Below are 23,047 nucleotides of genomic sequence, written 5' to 3'. Positions count from 1 at the left end.
TCTTAAACAAAAATATTATTTTCCTTTGCCTATTATTATTATTGTCTATTATGGTATCTTTATTGTCTCCAAGTGGAAGTAAAAGTTTAAAACTGATCACTGCACAGCACATGGGGTGGGAAGCTACTGCCATGCAATGTTTTCCTTCACAGTGGTACATGCAGTCTATCAACTGGAGCCTATGGAGCTAAAATGCAACTGAAGATCTGCCTATTTTGGCATACTTAAGAATTTCTATCTTGGTCTTAAGTGCATTAAAATTTATTTTTTATTTTTTTTTAATTTTTTTTTTTTTAACGTTTATTTTTGAGACAGAGAGAGACAGAGCATGAACGGGGGAGGGGCAGAGACAGAGGGAGACACAGAATCGGAAGCAGGCTCCAGGCTCTGAGCCATCAGCCCAGAGCCCAACACGGGGCTCGAACTCACAGACCGTGAGATCGTGACCCGGGCCGAAGTTGGACACTTAACCGACTGAGCCACCCAGGCGCCCCAAGTGCATTAAAATTTATAAGAAAATGCTTTTTATCATTACTATCAACACTTTCATGTTTTTGGTCTTTACTCACAATAAAGTATTAAGAACAAAATAAAAAATTCAAGTAACTGCACATATACTGCAGTAAGACAAGAGGGCCATACTGATAAAACTGAACTACTGGCTAAGGGGAAGTGTTAATTTGCAAAGTATAGTGGAAAAGAAAACCTCAGAAAAAGCAGCACGAAATAACCTAGAGCACACTGGAGTTGGAAGACAGATAATTTAGATTTAAATCTATCTCCCATCACTTATTAGCTAGTCAACCTTAGATAAGTCTCTAAATACCTAGTTTTACAAAATGGGACTAATGATTTCTACCTATACCAAAAGAATGAAGTCAAAAAAGCGGTAATATATGGAATAGTGTACAACTACAAAAAAACTTTTAAATGTCAGTTATTACTGGGACACCTGGGTGGTTCAGTGGGGTAAGCGTCTGACCCTTGGTTTTGGCTTAGGTCATGATCTCGTGTTTCGTGAGTTTGAGCCCCACATGGGGCTCTGCGTGGACAGTATGAAGCCTGCTTGGGATCTCTTTCTCCCTCTCTCTGTGCCCCTCCCCTGTTCGCTCTCTCTTGAAATAAATAAACTAAAAAAAATTTTAAAAATTTCCTGTCAGTTATTGCTACTGTATCTCATCTCACTAATCATATTCTGCTTTGTATTATATTAATTTGAGTATGTGTCTTACTCCCTCTAGCTCCTATATTATAAAATCCTAGAGGGCTAAGTTGGTCTTTTCATTTCTACCATCTTCTGTGACTTATCTAGTGTCTTACTCATGGCTGGTAATCAGGAAATAGTTTAATGAATGGATGAACATGTTTCTTTTATGATTATCTTTCAGAAAGCAAGTTATTACAGTGGGCTACATTCTAACAATTCCCACCAATTGTGGGGAAACAAAATGCCTAAACATTAAAGGCTGTCCCCTACACCAGGGGGCACTAAAATGCATATGTAAATAGTCTGTACAGATATTAAACAAAAGACTTATATGTTCCTGAGAACTAAAAATATTACGAAATTCCTAACTATGGCAAAAATGTTTAGATTTTTTACTCCCATGTGTTTTACAAAGTACACAAGACTAAGCATTTAAAAAAGAGATAAAACAGAGACAAACAATAAAAATTAATTTTCCAAGATAATTCTGGGGGACAGAAACATAACTATTAAAGTTATGTTTAATCCTCAATTAGATAATCCTCAATTAGAGTTCTGAGCAAAAAATTTTGAATCCAGTGAATATGAAATTACTTCTGCTGCTGAACTGTCTTACTGGTGTAATAAAATAAAGGAGCTCTAGGAAAACATTTTTCAGAATATACATAATACATATCAGTTTATCATATGGTAATGCATATCTTAGACATGTTTATGAAATACAAGGTCACACTTACTTATGAAAAGTGTCATAAATTTCTCACAAGTGAGACAATGATAGGCATCAATAGATAGTCCAAAAGTGGAAAGTCTTCAGTTTTAATTGGAGGCCCAATGGATTTACCTTGTCAGAGGCGAAAAATATTTTAAATGTGTATATGAAATGCTAGAATATATTATTGAAGGTGAGGTAAAGGGATGGAAGAACAAATATTTAAAATTATGGATTGAGATCAGCATAAAAACATTGGGAGTTCTTAAATAATTTGACATAAGGCTATGAAGTTTGAATAAAACATAGAAAACACAGATATTTCAGATTCTAGAGAAATAAAAGTTACTTTATATATATATTATGTAAAATATATATAAAGTTACAGATGTGTCTTTGCGTGTGTGTTTGTGTGTGTGTGTGTGTGTGTGCGCGCGCGCGCATGCACACACACATAATTGTTAGGGCAAAAGAGAGGGTAGAGAGGTAGGTGGTAATCAGAAAGGGAAACATGGACAGCTTCAGCTAATGGAAATTCTTAAGGTGAGTGTTAAGAGATCAGAGAAAAACTTCGGAAGATATCATCTAAGCTAGACTCCAAATTAAAAGAGTAAAGTCAAGATTGGCAGGAGCCAATGATAAAACTAGGGGAAACTAGAGATAAGTCCAGCAAAGTGGATTAGATCCATATTATAGCAGCAATGTTTAAAGAACAGTGAAATAGGAATTAGAAACCTTGAACTCTAAATCATGTTTGCTGTTAATCACAGATATGCTCTAAACCTAAATGTGAATAAACATCCTACAGAATAATATAAAAGGTAACTTACTCAATATCCTTTCGTACTGATCCCATGAGATTCTCCCTTTCCCGTATTGCCATGAAGTTTGCTTTGGTTTTATGGAATTCATGTGTATAATCCTGCAATAAATCAACATCCAGTCTCAACACAAGCTAATTATATATTTTCATTTTATTGAGCCCATTATGTATTGTCATTGTACAATTCTGTACAAGAATTTCTGTCAAAGAAATTCTGTACAAATTTCTGTCAAGAAGACTGCTATTTAAGAATCAAATAGTCAGGGCCCCTGGTTGGCTCGGTTGGTTAAACGTCCAACTTTGAATCAGGTCATGATCTCATGGTTCGTGAGTTCGAGCCCCGCATCAGGCTTTCTGCTGTCAGCACAGAGCCCACTTTGGATCCTCTGTCTCCCTCTCTCTCTCTCTCTGCCCCTCCCCAGCTTGTATGTGTGCTCTCTCTCTCTCTCTCAAAAATAAACATTAATAAATAAATAAACCTCTAAAAAAAAAAAAGAATCAAACAGTCAAGAAGTACAAATAACATTATAATCCTTTTCCTGAAGAGTGACCAACTTCTTTCAAATGAAAACAATTCAGTGGTAGGGTAATAGTGGCATTAGATCACTATCCTTGTATCTTCTAGTACCTTATGAGATAGAATTATGAAGAAGAAAATAATTTTAAGATAAAATGATTCCAAATAGCCTAGAATAAAATCTGAGGGACTCTTTAGTGTACACCAAATGGGGCTTATTTTCAAATTTCATCTTTTTGGAACTCCCACAGAAATTTGATTCCTAAACCAGTCAAAGGAAGAACAGAACCAAAAGAATTGTAATGAATAATCTTTAATATTTTCCTTTTTCTTTTTCTACTACCATACTTTTAAGTTATTAAGGAATATTCATTACTTTTTAAAATTCAGAGATGTATATAAAGAAAATGAAAATCATAATCCAATCTCCCAGAAAGCCCCTACTGCCCTTTAAAAACAAAAATATATATGAACATGGGAGAATACTAAAAGAGCACCAAAAGTAATAAAAATAAAAACCATCCTGCTCTACAGCTCATAACTATTATCACTTTCTTGTATTTTCTTTCAGGAACTACGTTTTTATATATACTAGCTTACCTATTATTTCTTTCACTTATGCTAAAGAAATCATACCACAATTGATTCTTGAACAACACAGATTTGAAATGCAAAGGTCCGCTTACATGTGAATTTTTTATAGTATAGTTCTGTAAATGTATTTTATCATTTTTTAAATAACATTTTCTTTTTTCTAAATTACTTTATCGTAAAAATACAGTGAATAATATGTGTAACATACAACGTATGTGTTAATCAATTGTTTATGTTAGGCTTCAAGTCAATACTAGGCTATTAGTACTTAAGTTTTTACGGAGTCAAAAATTATACACAAATTTCTGACTGCACAGGAGTGGAGAGGTGGGGTGTTGGCACCTCTAGTCCCCACACTGTTCAAGGGTCAGCTGTATTCTGCTATATACCTTCTTTTCAGTAGTTCATAAAACATCAAGTAACCTTTCCATATTAACAAATAGAAATCTACATTCTTTTTAATAGGTATATAGAATTCTATCTTATGACTGTCATTTAGTAAATTCCCTACTGGCAAACATTTTAGTTGTTTTTTTGCTGGTTTAAAAAATGCTGTTTGAAAAATAAACATTCTTAGATACATATTTTATTGAAATTTCTTTCTCTTTTTTAAGTGTATTTAAAGAGTAAATGCCTAACAGAATAACTGAATCAAAGAATCTTACATTTAAATTTTGATAGTGCTAAACTGCCTTCTAGAATGACCACTAATTTATGTTCCCAGCAACAGTGATGGGGACTCATTTTTCTGTATTATTATAATGTGCTACATATGTTTCAACATTTGCTAATCTGACAAGTGAAAAATCATACCTCATATTGATGGGTATATTTTCCTTTCAGCATGTGGTTTAACGTCTTTTTTATGGTTTTGGACATTTTCTGTAAACAGCCAGTTAGTATCCTTTGCCCATTTTCCTATTAGGTTATCTTTTTTTTTTTTTTTTTTTTTTTTTAAGTTTATTTATTTAAAGAGAGAATGAATGAGAATGCATGGGAGGGACAGAGAGAAAATCCCAAGCAGGCTCCGCACTAACAGAGATTTGAACTCACAACTATGAGATCATGACCTGAGCTGCAATCAAGAGTTGGAAGCTTAACTGATTGAGCCACCAGGCACCCCTAGGTTATCTCTTTATTTCTATTATTTCTCTGTACATTAAGTAAATTAGACATTTGTTATAGTTTCCATTATTAGGTCTTGTTTAGAAAGTTCTTTATTACCCAAAATGTATAATTTTCCATGCTTTACTCTGAACATTTAGAATTTCTTTTTCTACATATAAATCTTTGATCCATTTGGACTTTATTCTGGATGTGAGAGGACTGAGATAGAAATTCAAGTTTGTTTTCTCCCCCCAAATAATTAGCCAATTATTACAGGTCTATTTATTTTATGATCCCTCTTTTCCCCACTGATTTAAAATACCACCTTTATCAGAAACTAACTTTCCATGTGAACTCTATTCAGTTCTATTGGTATATTTTTTCCTCCAGAATCAAACTGTCTTAATTATTCTAGCTTCTTAACAGGTTTTAATATCTGGTAGAACTAGTCATCCTTTACTACTTATCTCCATTTTCACATTTTTTTTTCTTGGTTATACTTGTATCTCTGTGAATCCAAATGAACTTTGGTGTCATTTTGCTAATTAAAAAAAAAAAAAAAAAAAAAAAAGCCCCTTTTCATTGGGAAGGCACTCAATTTATAGGCTGATTTAGAGAGAAATATTCTTTCCAAAGGCAAAATAATTTTTTCTCTTATTTAAATTAAATCCTTTTGGGGGGCACCTGGGTGGCTCAGTCGTTTAGGCATCTGACTTCCGCCTTCCGCTCAGGTCATGATCTCACAGCTTGTGGGTTCGAGCTGTGCTGACAGCTCAGAGCCTGGAGCCTGCTTCGGATTCTGTGTCTCCCTCTCTCTCTGCCCCTCCCCTGCTCATGCTCTGCCTCTCTCTTTCCCTCAAAAATAAATAAAGATTAGGGGCGCCTGGGTGGCGCAGTCGGTTAGGCGTCCGACTTCAGCCAGGTCACGATCTCGCGGTCCGTGAGTTCGAGCCCCGCGTCAGGCTCTGGGCTGATGGCTCGGAGCCTGGAGCCTGTTTCTGATTCTGTGTCTCCCTCTCTCTCTGCCCCTCCCCCGCTCATGCTCTGTCTCTCTCTGTCCCAAAAATAAATAAAAAATGTTGAAAAAAAAAAAAATTAAAAAAATAAATAAATAAATAAAGATTAAAAAAATTTTTTTAATTAAATTTTTTTTTATGTTCCTCAGTAAAGTTTTATACATGCAAGTCTTAGTCATTCTTATTAAATTTTTACACAAGGATTGTATAGTTTCTTCTATTATATTTTCTAACAGGTTATTGTTTATATGTAGGAAAACTACTTGCTTTGATATGTTAATTTGTAATCCACCATCCTACTTAATTTGTTTCTAATTTTCTCACTGCTACATAATGCAAATTTTGCCTCTTCCTTTCCATTATTTAGATCTTGTTTATTTATATCTTTAATTGTACCACCAAGAACTTCCAAAACAATATTCAACATCTGTGGTGACTGTGGATATCTTTATCTTGCTTCTTTCTTCAAAGGGAATGCTTTCAGTACTTTATCATTAAATGTGATGCTAGCTTTTAATATGACATGCACATTTTTGCATTAGGTAAATAAAGTGTCCTATTCCTATATTTTAAAATTAGAAAATGTTGGGGCGCCTGGGTGGCTCAGTCGGTTGAGCGTCCGACTTCAGCTCAGGTCACGATCTCACGGTCCGTGAGTTCGAGCCCCGCGTCGGGCTCTGGGCTGATGGCTCAGAGCCTGGAGCCTGCTTCCGATTCTGTGTCTCCCTCTCTCTCTGCCCCTCCCCCGTTCATGCTCTGTCTCTCTCTGTCCCAAAAATAAATAAAACGTAAAAAAAAAAAAAAAAATTTAAAATTAGAAAATGTTGCTGAATTTTTTCAACATTAAAAACATTTGCCTTCCTATTTTTACTAGATGTTTTTAACATCTCTGAATGTAAATATTTAAGAATTTATTTCATTTTATTGGTACACTTCTAATATTTTCTCAAACAATACACTAAACATAGTATATTACCTCCCTTCCACATTATCTTCAAGGCCTGATGAAAGTATACTCCAAACCACCATGTTAGGGCCTCTGCATGACAGCTGGCTATTTCACTATTATTGCTAGTGAAATTGCAAGGTCTTCCACAATAGAAGTTTATTTACCTAGTGATGAATATTACTCATTTTTACCAGGCAAAAGCAAGAGCTATCATTTTCAGAATTTTATTCTACCAAGGGAAAAAAGGTAAAACAAGACAAATTTCTGCAGCATAATATTTATCATTTCAGAAGATTCTTCCCTTTAATCTCTTAAATACATGTGTATACATTCTATTCAGGGATTTAAAAAAAACCTACTACAATCACTTAAAAATCTCCAGTGCAATATACTACCTGCAATATATCTCTATGTCGCTGTAATGTATGCATCAGTGCTGCATTCAAAGACGGGACACCTGCACTGTTGGTATATTCTGCCATTTTATCATTTACTCCTGTAAGCTAAAAAGAAGAGGAAGGAAATAAGGAGGGAGAAGAAAACCAATAAAATATTTTAAAAAGCAATATAAAGAGATACAAGTCAAATATTTGCCTGTATGCGCTTCTGGCTAACAGCAAGCAAATAAAAAACCACCCCCAAACCAAAAACAAAACAACAGGCAAGGATTCAGTATTTCCCCTCAATAATCTATAAAGCTAAAAATAACACCCAAAAGACTTGAGAATGGCTGTAATGAAAATTCAAGTGTCCTGGGGAGGCACATATCTTGGATGAAAAGGTGATTTCAATAAATATGTCTGCATTAATATAATCTAATACCATAGCTAACAAGTGACTAACATAGTAACTAGCAAAACAGTCATTTCACAGAAAGTACTTACCCTTGCCAAAAGCTGTTCAATCTCAATGGCCATTGTTTCAAACATTCTGTCTTGGCTTGATCCATTTAAAAGGGGTGTTGTGTCAGAGCTAAAGAGAGGAACCAGTAAAGAGAATCCATTACTTAAACCGAATCCTTTAAAACATACTTAAAATAATAAGGTGATTCTTAAAGAGGTCAAGTGGAATCCCAGAGACTTATTTTTTAAGAAGCTACAATTTTCATAGAAGTTTTCCTATAAAGATCACACATGTCCCAAATATTAAATTCAGTATAAAATATAATTATATATATGATTTTTCTGAGCTTTAATACATCTACTCTTAATAATGTAAAGAAGTTCCAAATGCTTATTTATAATTTCCCAAATGAAAGTAACTTAAGCTATGGCAGTGCCCACTGAATGCTGAATCTAAAAGAACAAATTATGTGAAACAGAACTGTAGAACTAAGTAGTACAACATATAAAAGGAGGTGTAAGAGGTATTATGGATTATTTTATGGGATCTTTGGGAATAGTTTTTTAAATTTTTACCCCTAAGCAATTATGGCTCCTCAAATTAAGTTCTCTCTTCTTGGCTGGACTCTTACCGAAAAGAAATACAATTAAGATTTACATGATCTGTGGAAAACTAGTTATTAAGTAATCAGTACTGGCTTTAAGTCTAATATAGATAGCCATGTCCAGCAAGGAAGTTTCAGTACCAACTCTCTACATTTCTACCTATATTACAAAACTGTTTCAGTTTTGTTTTACAAAAAATGCGAGCTCTTCTAAAATCTGAATAACCAGTCAAAAAAACTTTTTATAAGTGAAACTTATGTTTGACAGATTCAAATCCTAAAACCAGATGTCCAGAAAATTTGTTTTGCCTCTTCAGAAAAACCACTAGCCTTCATTAGATCCACAAACGGTATGCATTATCCTATGAGCATCTCAAAAGAGATCTCAGTTATACTGAAAACAGATAAGTACTCAGGCAATGACTATGCTCTTTAATCTTACTGAAGACTTTGGCTTGTCCTGTGACAGTGCTTGGGTGTGGTGAATGAAAACAGATTAAGTCATCAGTTTAACATCAAAAAAGTACCTTAGCTATTTCCCTTTTCTACATACAATTTCACAGCAAAAGTAATAAGCAATCAAATAACCAAAAAGTAGCTAATAAAAAGGACTTCTACTTTAAGATGTTTAACTAGGTCCAAATTTTTATTTCTTAAAACATTTCAATTTGTGGGGCACCTGGGTGGCTCAGTCAGTTCAGTGTCTGACTACAGCTCAGGTCATGATCTTGTGGTTCGTGGGTTTGAGCCCTGTATGGGCCTCTGCACTGTCAACAGGGAGCCTGCTTTGGATCCTCTCCCTCCCTCCCTCCTTCCCTCCCTCCCTCCTTTCCTCCCTCTCTCTCCCTCTGTCTCTCTCTCTCTCAAAATAAATAAACTTAAAAAAAATCTCTATTTGCTACTTGCCTTAAAATATATCAAAATATCTAGTTCTTTATTATACATTAGGGCCAACCCAAAGTTCTGTGGTTATCTCTCAGAATGTGCTCAGGCAAAAATGCTGAACCTCCTCTACCAGATATATGAAAAAGAACAATGGATCAAAGAAGGTAAGCTTCATGAAGAGGGAAACTGCTTGTCTTATTCACAGATATATGCCAAGCACCCAAAATAGTGCCTGGCACATGGTAGATAACTCATTAAATACTTGAATGAATGAGAAGACAATCTCTATATTCACCATTCAGTTAAATTTAATTCAGGTTCAGTTAAATTTAATTCATTTTATAGATGTGTGATGATTCACTGACCATAAAGTTCTCAAAATAGAGAAAGTAAAAAAAAAAAAATTACTCCTAGACGAAGAATTCTGATCATCACTGAGTTTATGCATTATGACATGCTTTCAATCTGGGCGATAATAAAACACTTTAGAATGTATATCGCATCTTGATCCTCCCTGGCCTTACGTTTCTTATTGAAAGGAGAGTTAGGCTATAAGAACCTACAAAGTCAGTCCCAATTTGTTGTAGAATTTCTGAGGAAATGTTTTCAAGATAGTTTTCCCTTTAAAGGAGTTGTAAAAGTATTAAGTTCACGAAGCACAGAAAATATAGAAAAATCATTATGTAACTGTATCTCTTAACAATTCATAGTTTTAAAACTGTATACTCACTGGCATTGTATATATGGGAGACTTAAATTCAGGAAAAATGCTGTGGTAAAATAAGTTTAAGTTTACTCATACAAAAGAACATCACTCGTTTTCTTTACTTGCTAAGTCAAGTCCAAAGCAATGGAATGGAATCAAAGCTATGTGATATACCAACAGCTTACTTTTAGGTCCCAGAATCAATATGTTGGCCTTGCTATCTTTAATTCTTTAATAATGTGCCCTTATTAAAAAGAAGCAATACTTTGGCTGTAGTGTTCAAATGAGTCTTTTGTTGGAATGTGCATAGAAAGGTTTAGGGCATAGGCTCTGAAGATACAAAGATCTGGGCTCAAATCCAGATACTTTTTGTTTTTGTTTTATTTATTTATTTATTTATTTATTTATTTATTTATTTATTTATTTATTTATTTATTGTTTTATTCTTAGTAGCTGAGGATAATCCCACCCCACTGCCAATCCTCAGAAAAGTATGGGAAATAAAGAGCGGATAACAACTAACAGCTCTACTACTAGCAATTCCACTGCTAGATATACAGAAATATTTTTATAGGTAAAGATGTTCTACCAGCCTTCATATAAAGCTCTTAAAACAGTACCTGATACATGATGAACACTGTGTCAGCCCTTAAAATTATTAATTAGCAAAAATTAGAAACAATGTCCATCTACAGATTATAATACACAATTACACTATCACAATATGATACTACATGTAACAAATAAATATACCACAGTTAAATGCATCCATAGCTTAAACACAAAGATAATGTTAAACAAAAACACGAGCTGCAAAATAACTAGTAAGATACTATAAATTTTTTAGGAACACAAACATAATGTGTAGATTACGGAGAAGTAGAAAATGGGATGGTAACAGGGACTTTAACTGAATTGGTAATGATTATTTCTTCAAGGGAAACAGGCACATGAGGATCCATTATTCTTCATACCTTCCTAAGTGTTGTGAATATTTCCTAACAGTTTTTTTTTTTTTAATTTTTTCTTTAACGTTTATTTATTTTTGAGACAGAGAGAGACAGAGCATGAACAGGGGAGGGGCAGAGAGAGAGGGAGACACAGAATCTGAAACAGGCTCCAGGCTCTGAGCTGTCAGCACAGAGCCCGACGTGGGGCTCGAACCCACAAACCGTGAGATCATGACCTGAGCCAAAGTCAGACGCTTAACCGACCAAGCCACCCAGGTGCCCCCCTAACAGTTTTTTAAACAAGGGGATGGCCTAAGTGAGCATAAGATTCAAAGATAAAAATACATCTTCCATATGTTCAATACAGTAGTATGCAAGCTTCTCAAAAAAAAACCCCAAATTTAAAATAGCTTGGATGATTAATAGTGAGGATACACAATGCATTAGATTCATTCTAAAACACCAGAATAGCAGTATGTACACTTTACATTTGGGTAGTTTCTCAGATCCATTCAGCAATCAGAAGATATAAGAAATACAATGTGGGCAGAGGCGTCTGGGTGGCTCAGTTGGTTAAGCATCCAACTCTTGATTTTGGCACAGCTGAAACCATGATCTCATGGTTTCATGAGTTAAAGCCCTGCGTCGGGCCCTGTGCTGACCACGCAGAGCCTGCTTGAGATTCTCTCTCACTCCCTGTCTCTCTGCACCTCCCCCACTTGTGCTGTCTCTCTCTCAAAATAAATAAGTAAGCTTAAAAAAAAAGGGGGGGGGGCGGGGACCTGGGTGGCTCAGTTGTTTGAGCATCCAACTTTGGCTCAGGTCATGATCTCACAGCTCCTGAGTTCAAGCCCCGCATTGGGCTCTGTGCTGATAGCCCGGAGCCTGCTTCAGATTCTGTGTCTCCCTCTCTTTCTGCCCCTCCCCTGCTCATGCTCTGTCTCTCTCTCTCAAAAATAAATGAAAGAAAGACAGACAGACAGACAGACAACATGGGAAAATCAACCACATTTCCTTACACTGGCTGAACTAGAAACTTATCTCTGATGCAAACTCATTCTTAAGCCTTAGCATTTTCCTCCTGACATCCTTATGACCTTTACTTAAGGATCCCAAATGAATGCTAGTCTCAAGCGTTAAGAATTTTTATAAACCACTAAAATATAAACAATAACAAAAAAAATCAAAAACCCACCAATAGACCAAGTTACAGAATTACATATTTTAGTTTATTTTTTAATGCTTTTAAGAAATTATATGGTTTAAGGCATAAGAGACAGAATCTGGTAGTACCTATACCTGTCGCGTCTTCCATCTCGAGTACTGCTGTGACTGTAACTTGTACATAGTTTACTGAAGGAAACTAGCTTCAGGTCAAGTTCATTTTCCAGCTGTCGAGCCTGTTTCCTGAGATCTTTAACAAAATCATGAAAGCAAATAATTAAACACAGAGTCCATCAGCAGACATAAAAATCACACAGCTATTCTGAAGAAACAAACTATGAAAATAATGATAAATTGAGGTAGTTTCTCCCATAAAGAATGTTAAAAAAGAAAACCAAAGATTTACCCAGAAAAGCAAATCGTCTCTCATTTAAACTTCAGATGGGTCTAGAAGGGGAGAAACAGGGAGAGGTGAAAAATTTCACCGGTATTCCAAAGACAGCTAGACAACAAATGTTCTAACATCCCTGGATTATTTCTGTAACAATGACTAAAATTTTGTAATTTGGCGGGAAACAGAAGAGAACACAAATCATAAAGAAACCGAGTATGGTTTATGACCAACATTACACCAACTTACCAACTAACTTTATAAAAGAGAAAAACCATCACTGTTTTTGACAGAGATTTTCCTATCTCTTTATATTCCAAAGCTTATGAAATTCTTAGAATGACTTAGTAACTGAGGCTTAAGAAAAAATAATCATTAACAAAGGATTAAAAAAATGGTCTTTCAATAAGTTTACTGAAACTTAGAGGGGCTTAAATTAACAACAAACAATATGCGATCGACAAGGTCAAATATAAGGATGACAAAATAAGAGCCTAAGTTTTAAAAGAACAGAAGCAAACAGAAACACTGGTATAGTAGTTTGGCCTAGTGGTTGAGGGAGAGAAGCCACAGTCTGGAAAGCTACTTCTAGATGTGAGTACTCTCATTCATCGTAAAGTGGAGGTCAAAATAAAAGGGCTGAAATGTAGAAAGGAACATCGTAAGGATTCATCTTTCATGAATAAGGAATACAAAATATTATTTCAATATGTTTATCAGCAACCAGAAGTAGGAAGCAGTATAATACAGTCTTAGAATCTTAGCTAAGCCTAATGTTCCGAGATTCTGAGAACTGGCTCTGAGATTCAGTGAAAATCTACTTAACCTATGAACCTCAGCTTTTTGTTTTTTAAACTCCTTACCTTCAGGGTTTTTCTATGCATTAGTAATCATGTGCTTAAAGCACCGGGCACAGAGTAGGTTGTCAATAATAAGCTGCTATAATTATTATAGAATGGAGCTTCAAAAAACTATAGCCTGGGGCGCCTGGGTGGCTCAGTCGGTAAGCGTCTGACTTGGCTCAAGTCATGATCTCCTAGTTTATGGGTTCGAGCCCCGCGTTGGGCTCTGTGCTAATAGTTCAGAGCCTGGAGCCTGCTTCGGATTCTGTGTCTCCCTCTCTCTCTCTGCCCCTTCCCCACTCATGCTCTGTCTCTCTGTCTCTCAAAAATAAATAAAAATGTTTTAAAAAAACCCACTATATCCTAATGACTAGTATTAAAGATAACAATAGCCACTTGTACATAATTTAAAAATATTTTCTACCTAGTACACACATTTCAAATAGGCATTTAAATACACGTTTTAAACCACGCTTCTCTGTAACTAGTAACTGTCTTCCCTAGTAGAAAACATCAAATAAAAGTATTTTGAAAATATAACAGGCAAGGGGTGCCTGGGTGGCTCAGCTGGTTAAGCCTCTGACTTTGGCTCAGGTCATGATCTTGCGGTTCATGAGTTCCAGCCCCGCATCAGGCTCTGTGCTGACAGTTGAGAGCCTGGAGCCTGCTTGGGATTCTGTGTCTCCCTCTCCCTCTGCCCCTCCCCTGCTCGTGCTCTGTCTCTCTCTTTCTCTCTAAAACAAATAAACATTAAAAAAATTAAAAAGAAAGAAAAGAAAATATGACAGGCAAGTATGGATGAACTTAGAATTAAGCTCTTAGACCGAGTGGCTGATAGTGACAATACTGTTACTTGTAGTTTCCAAGAGACTTCAGAGGGTAGCAACAGGAAATAGGTTAAAAGAGAAAAAGGATTCAGAGAGTAGTTTCTGTTGTAATAAAGCAAAGAGGCAACTGAAAGAAAAAGATGAGCCTTCACTCATCCTTGGTTGCCGTGGTCCGGGAGTGAGTTTTACATGAGCCCGCTTTATCAGAACATATTTTCAGTAAATAAAGGTACTTGTCAAATCTCAAGACGGTTTTTTGGCAGAAATATAGCAAATGCAATCTTTGCAATTCACAGGGGTTCTCTCAACTTTCTCTTTATAACAAACTCATCTCTACAGCAGAGGGTAAAGTTATTTCCTCTGCCTTCAAACGCGACTCGACACCCAATCCTCGAAGTCGCAGCCTGAAGCTGCCAAGGGGACCCAGTAGGAGACACTTCGTTCATACAACTTCCCCCGATGGACCGGACTGACAAGTTCCTTCTTTCCCTTATCCTACTCAATTGTCCAACAGTGACCTCAACTCTTAAAACGCTGACTCTTCCTGCCTCCTGGGCTTGGGATATTCTCGCTCAAAACTCGTCTCCTCTCAGAGTTCGTGCCCCAAGCCCCTTCGCCCAAGTTCGCTTAGCCTCTCAACCCAGTTCTCCTCCAGCGGCTCAGGACCCTCTGCTTCTGAATCCGCGCTCAGCTCTCTCCGCCCAGCCCCTGCTCCAGGTCCCGAAGCCTCTCAGGTAACCCCTTGCCCCAGACCGTTCGGTCTCCTCAGCCCCCAGGCCCGGGGCTCCCACTAGACAAGCCTCACCCGTCGGCTCGGCCACTCCGGACGTCAGGCTCTTTTCTCTGCCACCTCCCCCAAGACCCGTCCTCACCCAGCCCTTCTGCCTCTCGGCGAGACCCACACAGTAACGCTCGCTCTTACCTTCCCAATAATTGCTGGTTCCTGCAGCCATCTTTGTTATCCAACGTCAGTCGGGATAGGAGAGTGGAGGCGATGCGAATCAGAGAATTAGCTCCACACCTTCTTCCGCCCCGGCGCCAGGGCCGATGGGATACGTGAGCTTCCACAAACACCGCCACCTGGCGGTCAATTATCATCTCACAGCTTTTGAGCAGTGGGACTGAAAACGAGTTTTACTCCCTGACACTGCCTGGATGTCTGTCCTGGAGCTCATACCCTCGGGCGGAACACCTAACCTGTATCATCGCCTTCGATTCGGCTTATCCTCTCTCTCAGCAGGGGCTTGCTTGGCTGAGAAGAAAGTCATCATTAGACATAATTCCCTGTTTTCCTCACCTTTTCTCAATAGGTGTCTTCGGCCAACCTCTTCCCTTCTCAGAGCCAGAGGCTCTTTTCTTCCCAAGGCCAACCCTTCCATCCTCTCTCTGCCTAGTTATTCCACTCTGACATAAGTGGAATCTCCACTGGCCAACTGTTCTCCTGTCTACAGCAGTTCAAGTCCCAGCCTTCTTTCTTTTTCAGCTGCCAAATCTAGAAAGTGTATGCTGCTTTTATGTACCTTATCCTTCACCCTCAACCTGTCAAAATCAGCCTTCCAAAGCCACCCTTTCTAGATACGTAAATTATCACAGTCGACCTGTGTCCACATTTTACCAGTTCTAGTGAAATGTACAAGTTACCTCCAGTAAAGGTGTTTAAATGATACCTGTCTGTTTACCCATTCCCAGTTATGACTGTTTTTAAGACTTCCTCTACATTCATCGAGAACCACACCAGATGTTATCATTTTTGCTTTGACTGTCAAACATAATTTATAGAATACAAAAGGAGAAGGAGAGATGACTGTACTTACACTTATTTTACTCTTTCCATTTTTCTTTCTTCATTCCTGACGTTCCAAGTTTCCTTCTTTTATCATTTTTATCATTTCATTTCTGTTTCAAGAATTTCATTTAGTCGTTTTTTTGAGTAAGTGTGCTGTATGTATGTATGTATGTATGTATGTATTTTCTCAAGTTAGTTAACACACAGTGTAATCTTGGCTTCAGGAGTAGATTCCTGTGATTCATCACTTACATACAACACCCAGTGCTCATCCCAACAAGTGCCCTCCTCAAAGCCCATCACCCATTTCCCTCCACTCCCACCCCATCAACCCTCAGTTTGTTCTCTGTATTTAAGAGTCTCTTATGGTTTGCCTCCCTCTCTGTTTTTATCTTATTTTTCATTCCCTTCCCCTATGGTCATCTGTTAAGTTTCTCAAATTCCACATATGATTGAAATCATATATCTTTCTCTGACTGACTTATTTTGTTTAGCATAATGCCCTCTAGTTCCATCCACGTTGTTGCAAATGGCAAGATTTCATTCTTTTTCATTGCCGAGTAGTATTCCATTGTGTATATATATACCACATCTTCTTTATCCACTCATCAGTTAATAGACATTTAGGCTCTTTCCATAATTTGGCTATTGTTGATAGCACTGCTATAAACATCGGGGTGCCTGTGCCCCTTCTAATCAGCATTCCTGTATCCTTTGGATAAATTCCTAGTAGTGCAGTTGCTGGGTTGTAGGGTAATTCCATTTTTAATTGTTTGAGGAACCTCCACACTGTTTTCCAGAGTGGCAGCATAAGTTTGCATTTCCACCAACAGTGCAGGAGGGTTCACCTTTCTCCACATCCTCACCAACATCTGTTGTTTCCTGAGTTGTTCATTTTAGCAACTCTGACTAGTGTGAGGTAGTATCTCAATGTGTTTTTGATTTGCATTTATTTCCCTGATGATGAGTGATGTCGAGCTTCTTTTCATGTGTCTGCCATCTGGATGTCCTATTTGAAAAACTGTCTATTCATGTCTTTTGCCCATTTCTTCATTGGATTATTTGTTTTTCAGGTGTTGAGTTTGGTAAGTTCTTTATAGATTTTGGATTAACCCTTTATCCAATATGTCATTTGCAAATATCTTCTCCCATTCTGTCAGTTGCCTTTTTTTTTATTTAAAAAATTTTTTATTTATTTTAAAAATAAAATTTATTGTCAAATTGGCTAACATAACAGTGTGTAAAGTGTGTTCTTGGTTTTTGGGGTAGATCCCCATGGTTCATCGCTTACGTGTAACACCCAATGCTCATCCCAACAAGTGCCCTTCTCAATGACCAGCACCCATTTTCCCTCTCCCCCACCTCCCCATCTACCCTCAGTTTGTTCTCTGTATTTAAGAGTCTCTTATGGTTTGCCCTCCTCCCTTTCTGTTTGTAACTATTTTTTCCCTTCCATTCCCCCATGGTCTGCTGTTGAGTTTCTCAAGATCCACATAAAAATATGGAAGCTTCACAAATTTGTGTGTCATCCTTGCACAGGGGCTGTGCTAATCTTCTCTGTATCCTTCCAATTTTAGTATATGTGCTGCCGGAGCAAGCCCTGTCAGTTGCCTTTTAGTTTTGTTGATTGTTTCCTTTGCAGTGCAGAAACTTTTATCTTGATGAGGTCCCAATAGCTCATTTTTGCTTTTATATCCCTTGCCTTTGGAGACATGTCAAGTAAGAAGTTGCTGTGGCTGAGATAAAAGAGGTTGCTGCCTGTTTCTCCTGTAGGATTTTGATGGTTTCCTGTCTCACATTTAGGTCTTTCAGCCATTTTGAATTTATTTTTGTGTATGGTGTAAGAAAGGGGTCCAGTTTCATTCTTCTGCGTGTTGCTGTTCAGTCTTCCCAGCACCATTTGCTAAAGAGACTGTCTTTTTTTCCAGTGGATACTCTTTCCTGCTTTGTCAAAGATTAGTTGGCCATATATTTGTGGGTCCATTTCTGGGTTCTCTATTGTATTCCATTGGTGTATGGTCTGTTTTTGTGTCAATATCATACTGTCTTGATGATTACGGCTTTGTAAAATGGCATTTAGCCATTTTTTTAAAGAGTAGGTCAGCTGGAGACAAATTCTACTTGTTTTTCTTCATCTGATAACATCTTGATTTCCCCTTCATTCCTGAAAGATATTGTTGCCAGATATAGAAGCTAAGGTTCATATATTTTTTTTTTCCTTTGGCACTTGAAAAATGTACCAATTTCTTCTGGCTTCCATGTTTCTGATGAGAAACTGGCTGTTCTTTGAATGGTTTTTCCTCTATAGCTAAGGTGTCTTTTCTCTATCACTGCTTTCAAAATTTTTCTTTTGTTTTCAGAAAGGTAATGATAATGCATCTTAAGGTGGTTTTCTTTGGTTTTATCCTCTTTAGCTTCTTGAATCCTAGGTTCATGCCAGTTGGCAAAGTTGGGAAATTTTCAGCCATTGTTTCTTCTACCACTTTTTCTTCCCCATACTGTTTCTCCTCTTCCTCTGGGACTCTGATGAGATGAATGCTAGATCTTTTGTTAGTGTCCTACATATACCTAAGGCTCTACTAATTTCTTTCTGTTTTCTGTTTTTTATATTGGGTAATTTCCATGTTCTGTCTTCAAGTTCACTGACAAGCATATCTTTCCTCTCTTCCCTCCATTCTGATAGCGAGCCCATTCACTGAGTTTTTCATTTCATTTTTTGTATTTTTCAGAACTAAAATTTCCATTTGGTTCCTCATATATTCTATTTCCTTTTTTTCTTAAAAAAAAAAAACTTTAGAGAGAACATGCAAGCTAGGTAGAGGAGCAGAAAGAAAGGGAGAGAGATAGAAGCTTAAGCAGGCTCCACGCTCAGCATGGAGCTTGACGTATGGGTCAATTTCATGACCCTGGGATCATGACCTGGGCTGAAATCAAGAGTCAGATGCTTAACCAACTGAGGCACCTAGACAAACCTTCTATTTCTTTGCTGAGACTCTTTTTATCATTTGTTCTAAGTTTATTTATAATTGCTCATTACAATATATTTATTATGTCCTTATCAGATAATTCCAACATCTGTGTCATCTTGATATTCGCATCTGTTGATTATCTTTTTTTTCATTCAAGTTGAAATTCTTTGGGTTCTTGGTATAATTAATGATTTTTAAGTTGTAATCCTTGATATTTTGAGACCCTGAATCTTATTTAAAGCTTCTGTTTAAGCAGAACTCCTCTGACATTGTGCTGGTGGGGGTGGTGGGGAACTGCCTTGTTACTACCAGGTTGAAGTAAAGAAATTCAGACTCTCCCCTGGCCTCTGTTGATAGCCCAGGTGGTGGGTGGGGGTGCCTTGTTACTCTTCCACAGATGGCCCTCAGTGACACCATGACGGGGGCCTCATTACCACTGTGCTGTGTGGAGGTCCTGGCTCTCCACCTGGGCCTTCTTTGACACTACCCACCCATCCTGGCTTTATTACAGCCGGGTGAGGGTGGAGTCTAGGCTTCCTGCTCAGCCATTGCTGTAAGGGGTAGAAATGGGCCTTGTTTTTTGTTTGTTTGTTTGTTTTTGGTAGCATTTGGCTGGAGCGGTGCAATTATTGTCTAAAATTATTGCACCTTCGTAGGCTGCCCCTTCCGGTGTCCTTTGGCTACAGAAGCATTTTCTTTTGGGGTTTTTCTGTCTGCACCCTTTGGCATCTCTGGATTGCCAGCTTCTCCATTATGGGATATATAATGCAACACCCACTACGGCTTATATGAGGCAGAAAGAAAACCCAAGGAATTCACCGCATGTCGTTTCTTGGGTACAGAGGTCCCTAACTGGTTTGCCTCCGTCTCTCCACCCTTTCTGTGCTTAGTGGGAGGAATTGAAGAGAAATACATCTACTCCATTTTGTCCAGAATCGAAAAACTTCCATTTAATTTTTAATACATTTTAATTGTTTGCTAAAATTCATCTTTTCTTTCTGCATTTATTCATTACCATTATTTTTAAGTTTCTGATAAATGAAAAATCTGTAACTCCTATGGAACTGTTTCTATTTTTTTCTCTTGATCTTTCATCTTTTGATAGTGTCTTTTGACAATAAAAATAACTTTCAATTGGATGCTATATATTCTAAATTAAAATTTGTAGTAATCATTTGAGGCCCCAGATGATATCTTCTTCCAGAGAGTTTACTGCACTTCACACAGGCAGTTCAGGTAGTGGCACACCAGCTTACTCAAGTATGGGCTGGGACTTTTACCAAGTAGGATTCTGGGTTTGTAAAAATTGGTCCGTTTCTAATTTGCCCTTACTTCTAATGTGCCACCCAAGTGTCCTAACTGAAAGCCTGTTGACCAGTGCCCCCTTTCTTGATAAGTGCTGAATTCATATTTTCCCCCGACCCAGTGATACTGGCTACAGCTTCTGTTTGGGTTCTCTGCCTCTTGCCTGCCCTCTCTGCTACTACGTACCTGTAACTCTCAGTTAGTTATGACTCTCAGATTCAGTTATGAATCAACAAATCCCTCAAGGTGAAACTTGACTGTCATGTTCACCTCTAAATTCCCTTTGCTCTAGGATCTTGACCCCATAAGTCCTTGTTACCTTAGTAGTTCTTCACTCTTTCAAACAAGTGTTTTGTTTTGTTTTTAAATCCAGATTTTCTAATTGTTCCTGAAGGGAAGGTCTTTTTGTTTCAAGCCAATTCATCTATAGCTGGAAGTAGAACTAAATTATCTTATTATTTCTAATTTACTTGTAGATTATTTTGTATTTTTCACATGCATAATCAAATCTGCGAGTGGTGACAAGTTTATTTTTTCTTTGTCAATATCCGTATCTGTCATTCGTACTTTCATGCTTCATGGCTGAGGTCTCTTCCATCAATCTAGCAAAATCCAGGTACTTTAGATTTTTTTATGGATTTATTTTGGTGATAGGGAGAGGTTGTAAGTTGCAGGACTCTTAAACATTCCTCTTTGCTTCTTTTCTTTCTCATCACTTGTTAAATCTTCCTTCACCAGAAGCTCTGTGTTTCAAAGCTGTCCCTTTAAATCATGCCTGCCCCCTTTGAACTGTGCTCACTTTGAAGCCTCTTCTCTATAGTTTGTACTCTGATCTACTTGGACATGTTTTTAGACCATTCAGACTGAAGGTGGACTTGGTCTTTCTGGCAGTAGTTTGAGACTAACATTAGGCCCTTCTTTTCTTTCTTGCTGTTCATCTCCATCTGCCTTCTCTCCACAAAGCCTTGCACAGGTGTGGTGTTGGGGCAGGCATATGGAAGTACGTGCCGAGATTTGATGATTTTTCTCATTTTATTCAGGTAGTTTGGCATTTCAAAATTCTCTGACTTCAGGTTATGCTGAGAGTGTGGCTCTTGTGTAGGTTTAATTTTTCCTTCCTGTTTTTTGCATTACTTTGCAGGAAATATTGGAAGACGGGTAGCTTGGGCTTCACCAATGTCTTCAGCTACCTGGTTGTTCACCTTTATTCTTGAATGACTTGCTCAATATAGAATTCTATGTTGGAAGCTATTTAGTGTTTTACCCAGCACCTTCAAAGTATAATTTTACTGTACTCTGGTTTCCACTGTTGGGAGTGAGTCTCTAATCTTTTAGTCTAACTGCTTATTTTTTGAAGTTAACTTTTCTCTCTGACCACTTCTCTTTGTCTTTGGTGCTTAGCAGCTTCACTGAGGTGCCTAGTTGTTGGCGCTTACCTTTTTTGCTTAGATTGAGTGCCTTAAATCTACAGATGTCATTTATCAATTTTGGAAAATTCTGCATCATTGTACCAAAATAGTTTATGTTCTATTCTTTCTCCCCTTTTCTTCTAGAACGCTGATGATCAAACATGTATTAGTCTTATGTTCAGTCCACACTTTGACCCTGTCTTTCATATTTTCTACCTTTTTGTCTCTGTGCTTCATAAGAGAGAGTTTCTATGGATCTATTTTCAAGTTCATTGCTTCTCTGTGTCCAATCTGCCATTATAACTGTGCATTTTAACTTCTGTACTTTCACTTCTGGAAGTTTTATTATTTTATAGTTTCCTGTTATAGTCTCAGGCTTATCTTTTATTCTTTGAAAATAGTAAGTATATTTGTTTTACAGTGTTTTCAGATGTCAGCATCTGAAACCAGCATAGAACTTTTTCTGCTTTCTTACTGGAGGTGTCTTATTTCCCTACGTGCTTGGTTATCTTTGCCCGTGTTTGGTCATTGCCCTTGAAAAATCAAGAGGTCTCCTCCAAATCTAGGATGGAAATGCCTTCCTCTAGAGAAACTGAGTTTAACTCAGTTACCTACAGGTAGTACCACATGGCGTGACGCCAGGACCACGCAGGCTGTGCCTGCCTGGCTAGATTCTAGACACCTTATTTGCTGTGATCAGTCCCTTTGTTCCATTCAAGTTCTGCTGAATACAAGACTATATATACAACCCTTCCCCTGTTGCTCTCTGGACATCCACATCTTCCAAGTAAAAACCCAGTAGTCAATTCTACATTATCTTTGCAACTCTTCTGTAAACCTAAAACTATTCTAAAATTATTTTCTAAAAAATCCACGACTTGTCCAATTCACCCATTACCATAATCAGCCCACTCTCCACCTATCCCATTCTCTATCTTTAGGATCGATTGTTATGGGCACCTCACATCTTTCAAACTCTTGAAAAAAAAAAAGCCTGTTTGATCTTAAACAACCCTACTGGAATAATACCTAATAGACAATAATAATTATATACATTGGAATAACTTCAAAAACTCAAAAATAGTAGTGGTTCAGATCTAGCAATCTAGATCTTTCCCCATGACCCCTTTGCTTTTGGTCAATCTCGATGACAGTCACAGAATATAACCCATGTTATAACAATTTCTACTTAAGCTGCAATCTCTTTCTACATATTCCATCTTAAATTTCTCCATTGGCTACTATTTTCCACCTACATTTTGATTGCAACACAACCTTTTCCTATTGCTTCTAACTGAATCCATAAATTGTCTTTGCTGACATGGAGGTAATCATCTCGATATACTCCCACTTCCAATTACCACACTTTCAATCTTCTCACCCTTCTGTATTCAGTCTTGTCCAGCCTGGCCTCTAAACTTGAACAACTTTCTGCTCCTTG

General features: G+C 37.4%; 1 protein-coding gene and 1 non-coding gene across 3 annotated transcripts in view; both read right to left on the bottom strand.

The window, feature by feature from the left end:
- The window catches only part of GOSR1 (golgi SNAP receptor complex member 1), a 47,602-nt gene extending 32,413 nt beyond the window's left edge, over positions 1-15,189 (bottom strand). Inside the window, exons 1-5 of one of the 2 annotated variants that reach the window (XM_058704967.1) lie at positions 15,060-15,189; positions 12,207-12,327; positions 7,810-7,897; positions 7,321-7,428; positions 2,750-2,841 (exon numbers count right to left, since the gene is read on the bottom strand). In XM_058704967.1, the coding sequence (XP_058560950.1) occupies positions 2,750-2,841; positions 7,321-7,428; positions 7,810-7,897; positions 12,207-12,327; positions 15,060-15,090 (440 nt within the window). In that variant the 5' untranslated portion in view covers positions 15,091-15,189. The remainder of the gene's footprint in view (positions 1-2,749; positions 2,842-7,320; positions 7,429-7,809; positions 7,898-12,206; positions 12,328-15,059) is intronic. The other variant, XM_058704968.1, reaches the window with a different exon arrangement.
- Positions 15,190-17,417: 2,228 nt separating this feature from the next.
- On the bottom strand, positions 17,418-17,524 carry LOC131498696 (U6 spliceosomal RNA). The gene has a single exon (XR_009255566.1). It is a non-coding gene; the product is annotated as a U6 spliceosomal RNA (small nuclear RNA).
- Positions 17,525-23,047: the final 5,523 nt, after the last annotated feature.

This window comes from Neofelis nebulosa, chromosome 16, assembly GCF_028018385.1.
Source record: "Neofelis nebulosa isolate mNeoNeb1 chromosome 16, mNeoNeb1.pri, whole genome shotgun sequence".
Classification (NCBI taxonomy): domain Eukaryota; kingdom Metazoa; phylum Chordata; class Mammalia; order Carnivora; family Felidae; genus Neofelis; species Neofelis nebulosa.
Note: the sequence above shows the minus strand (reverse complement) of the source record. Positions and strands in the feature narration are given on the sequence as shown.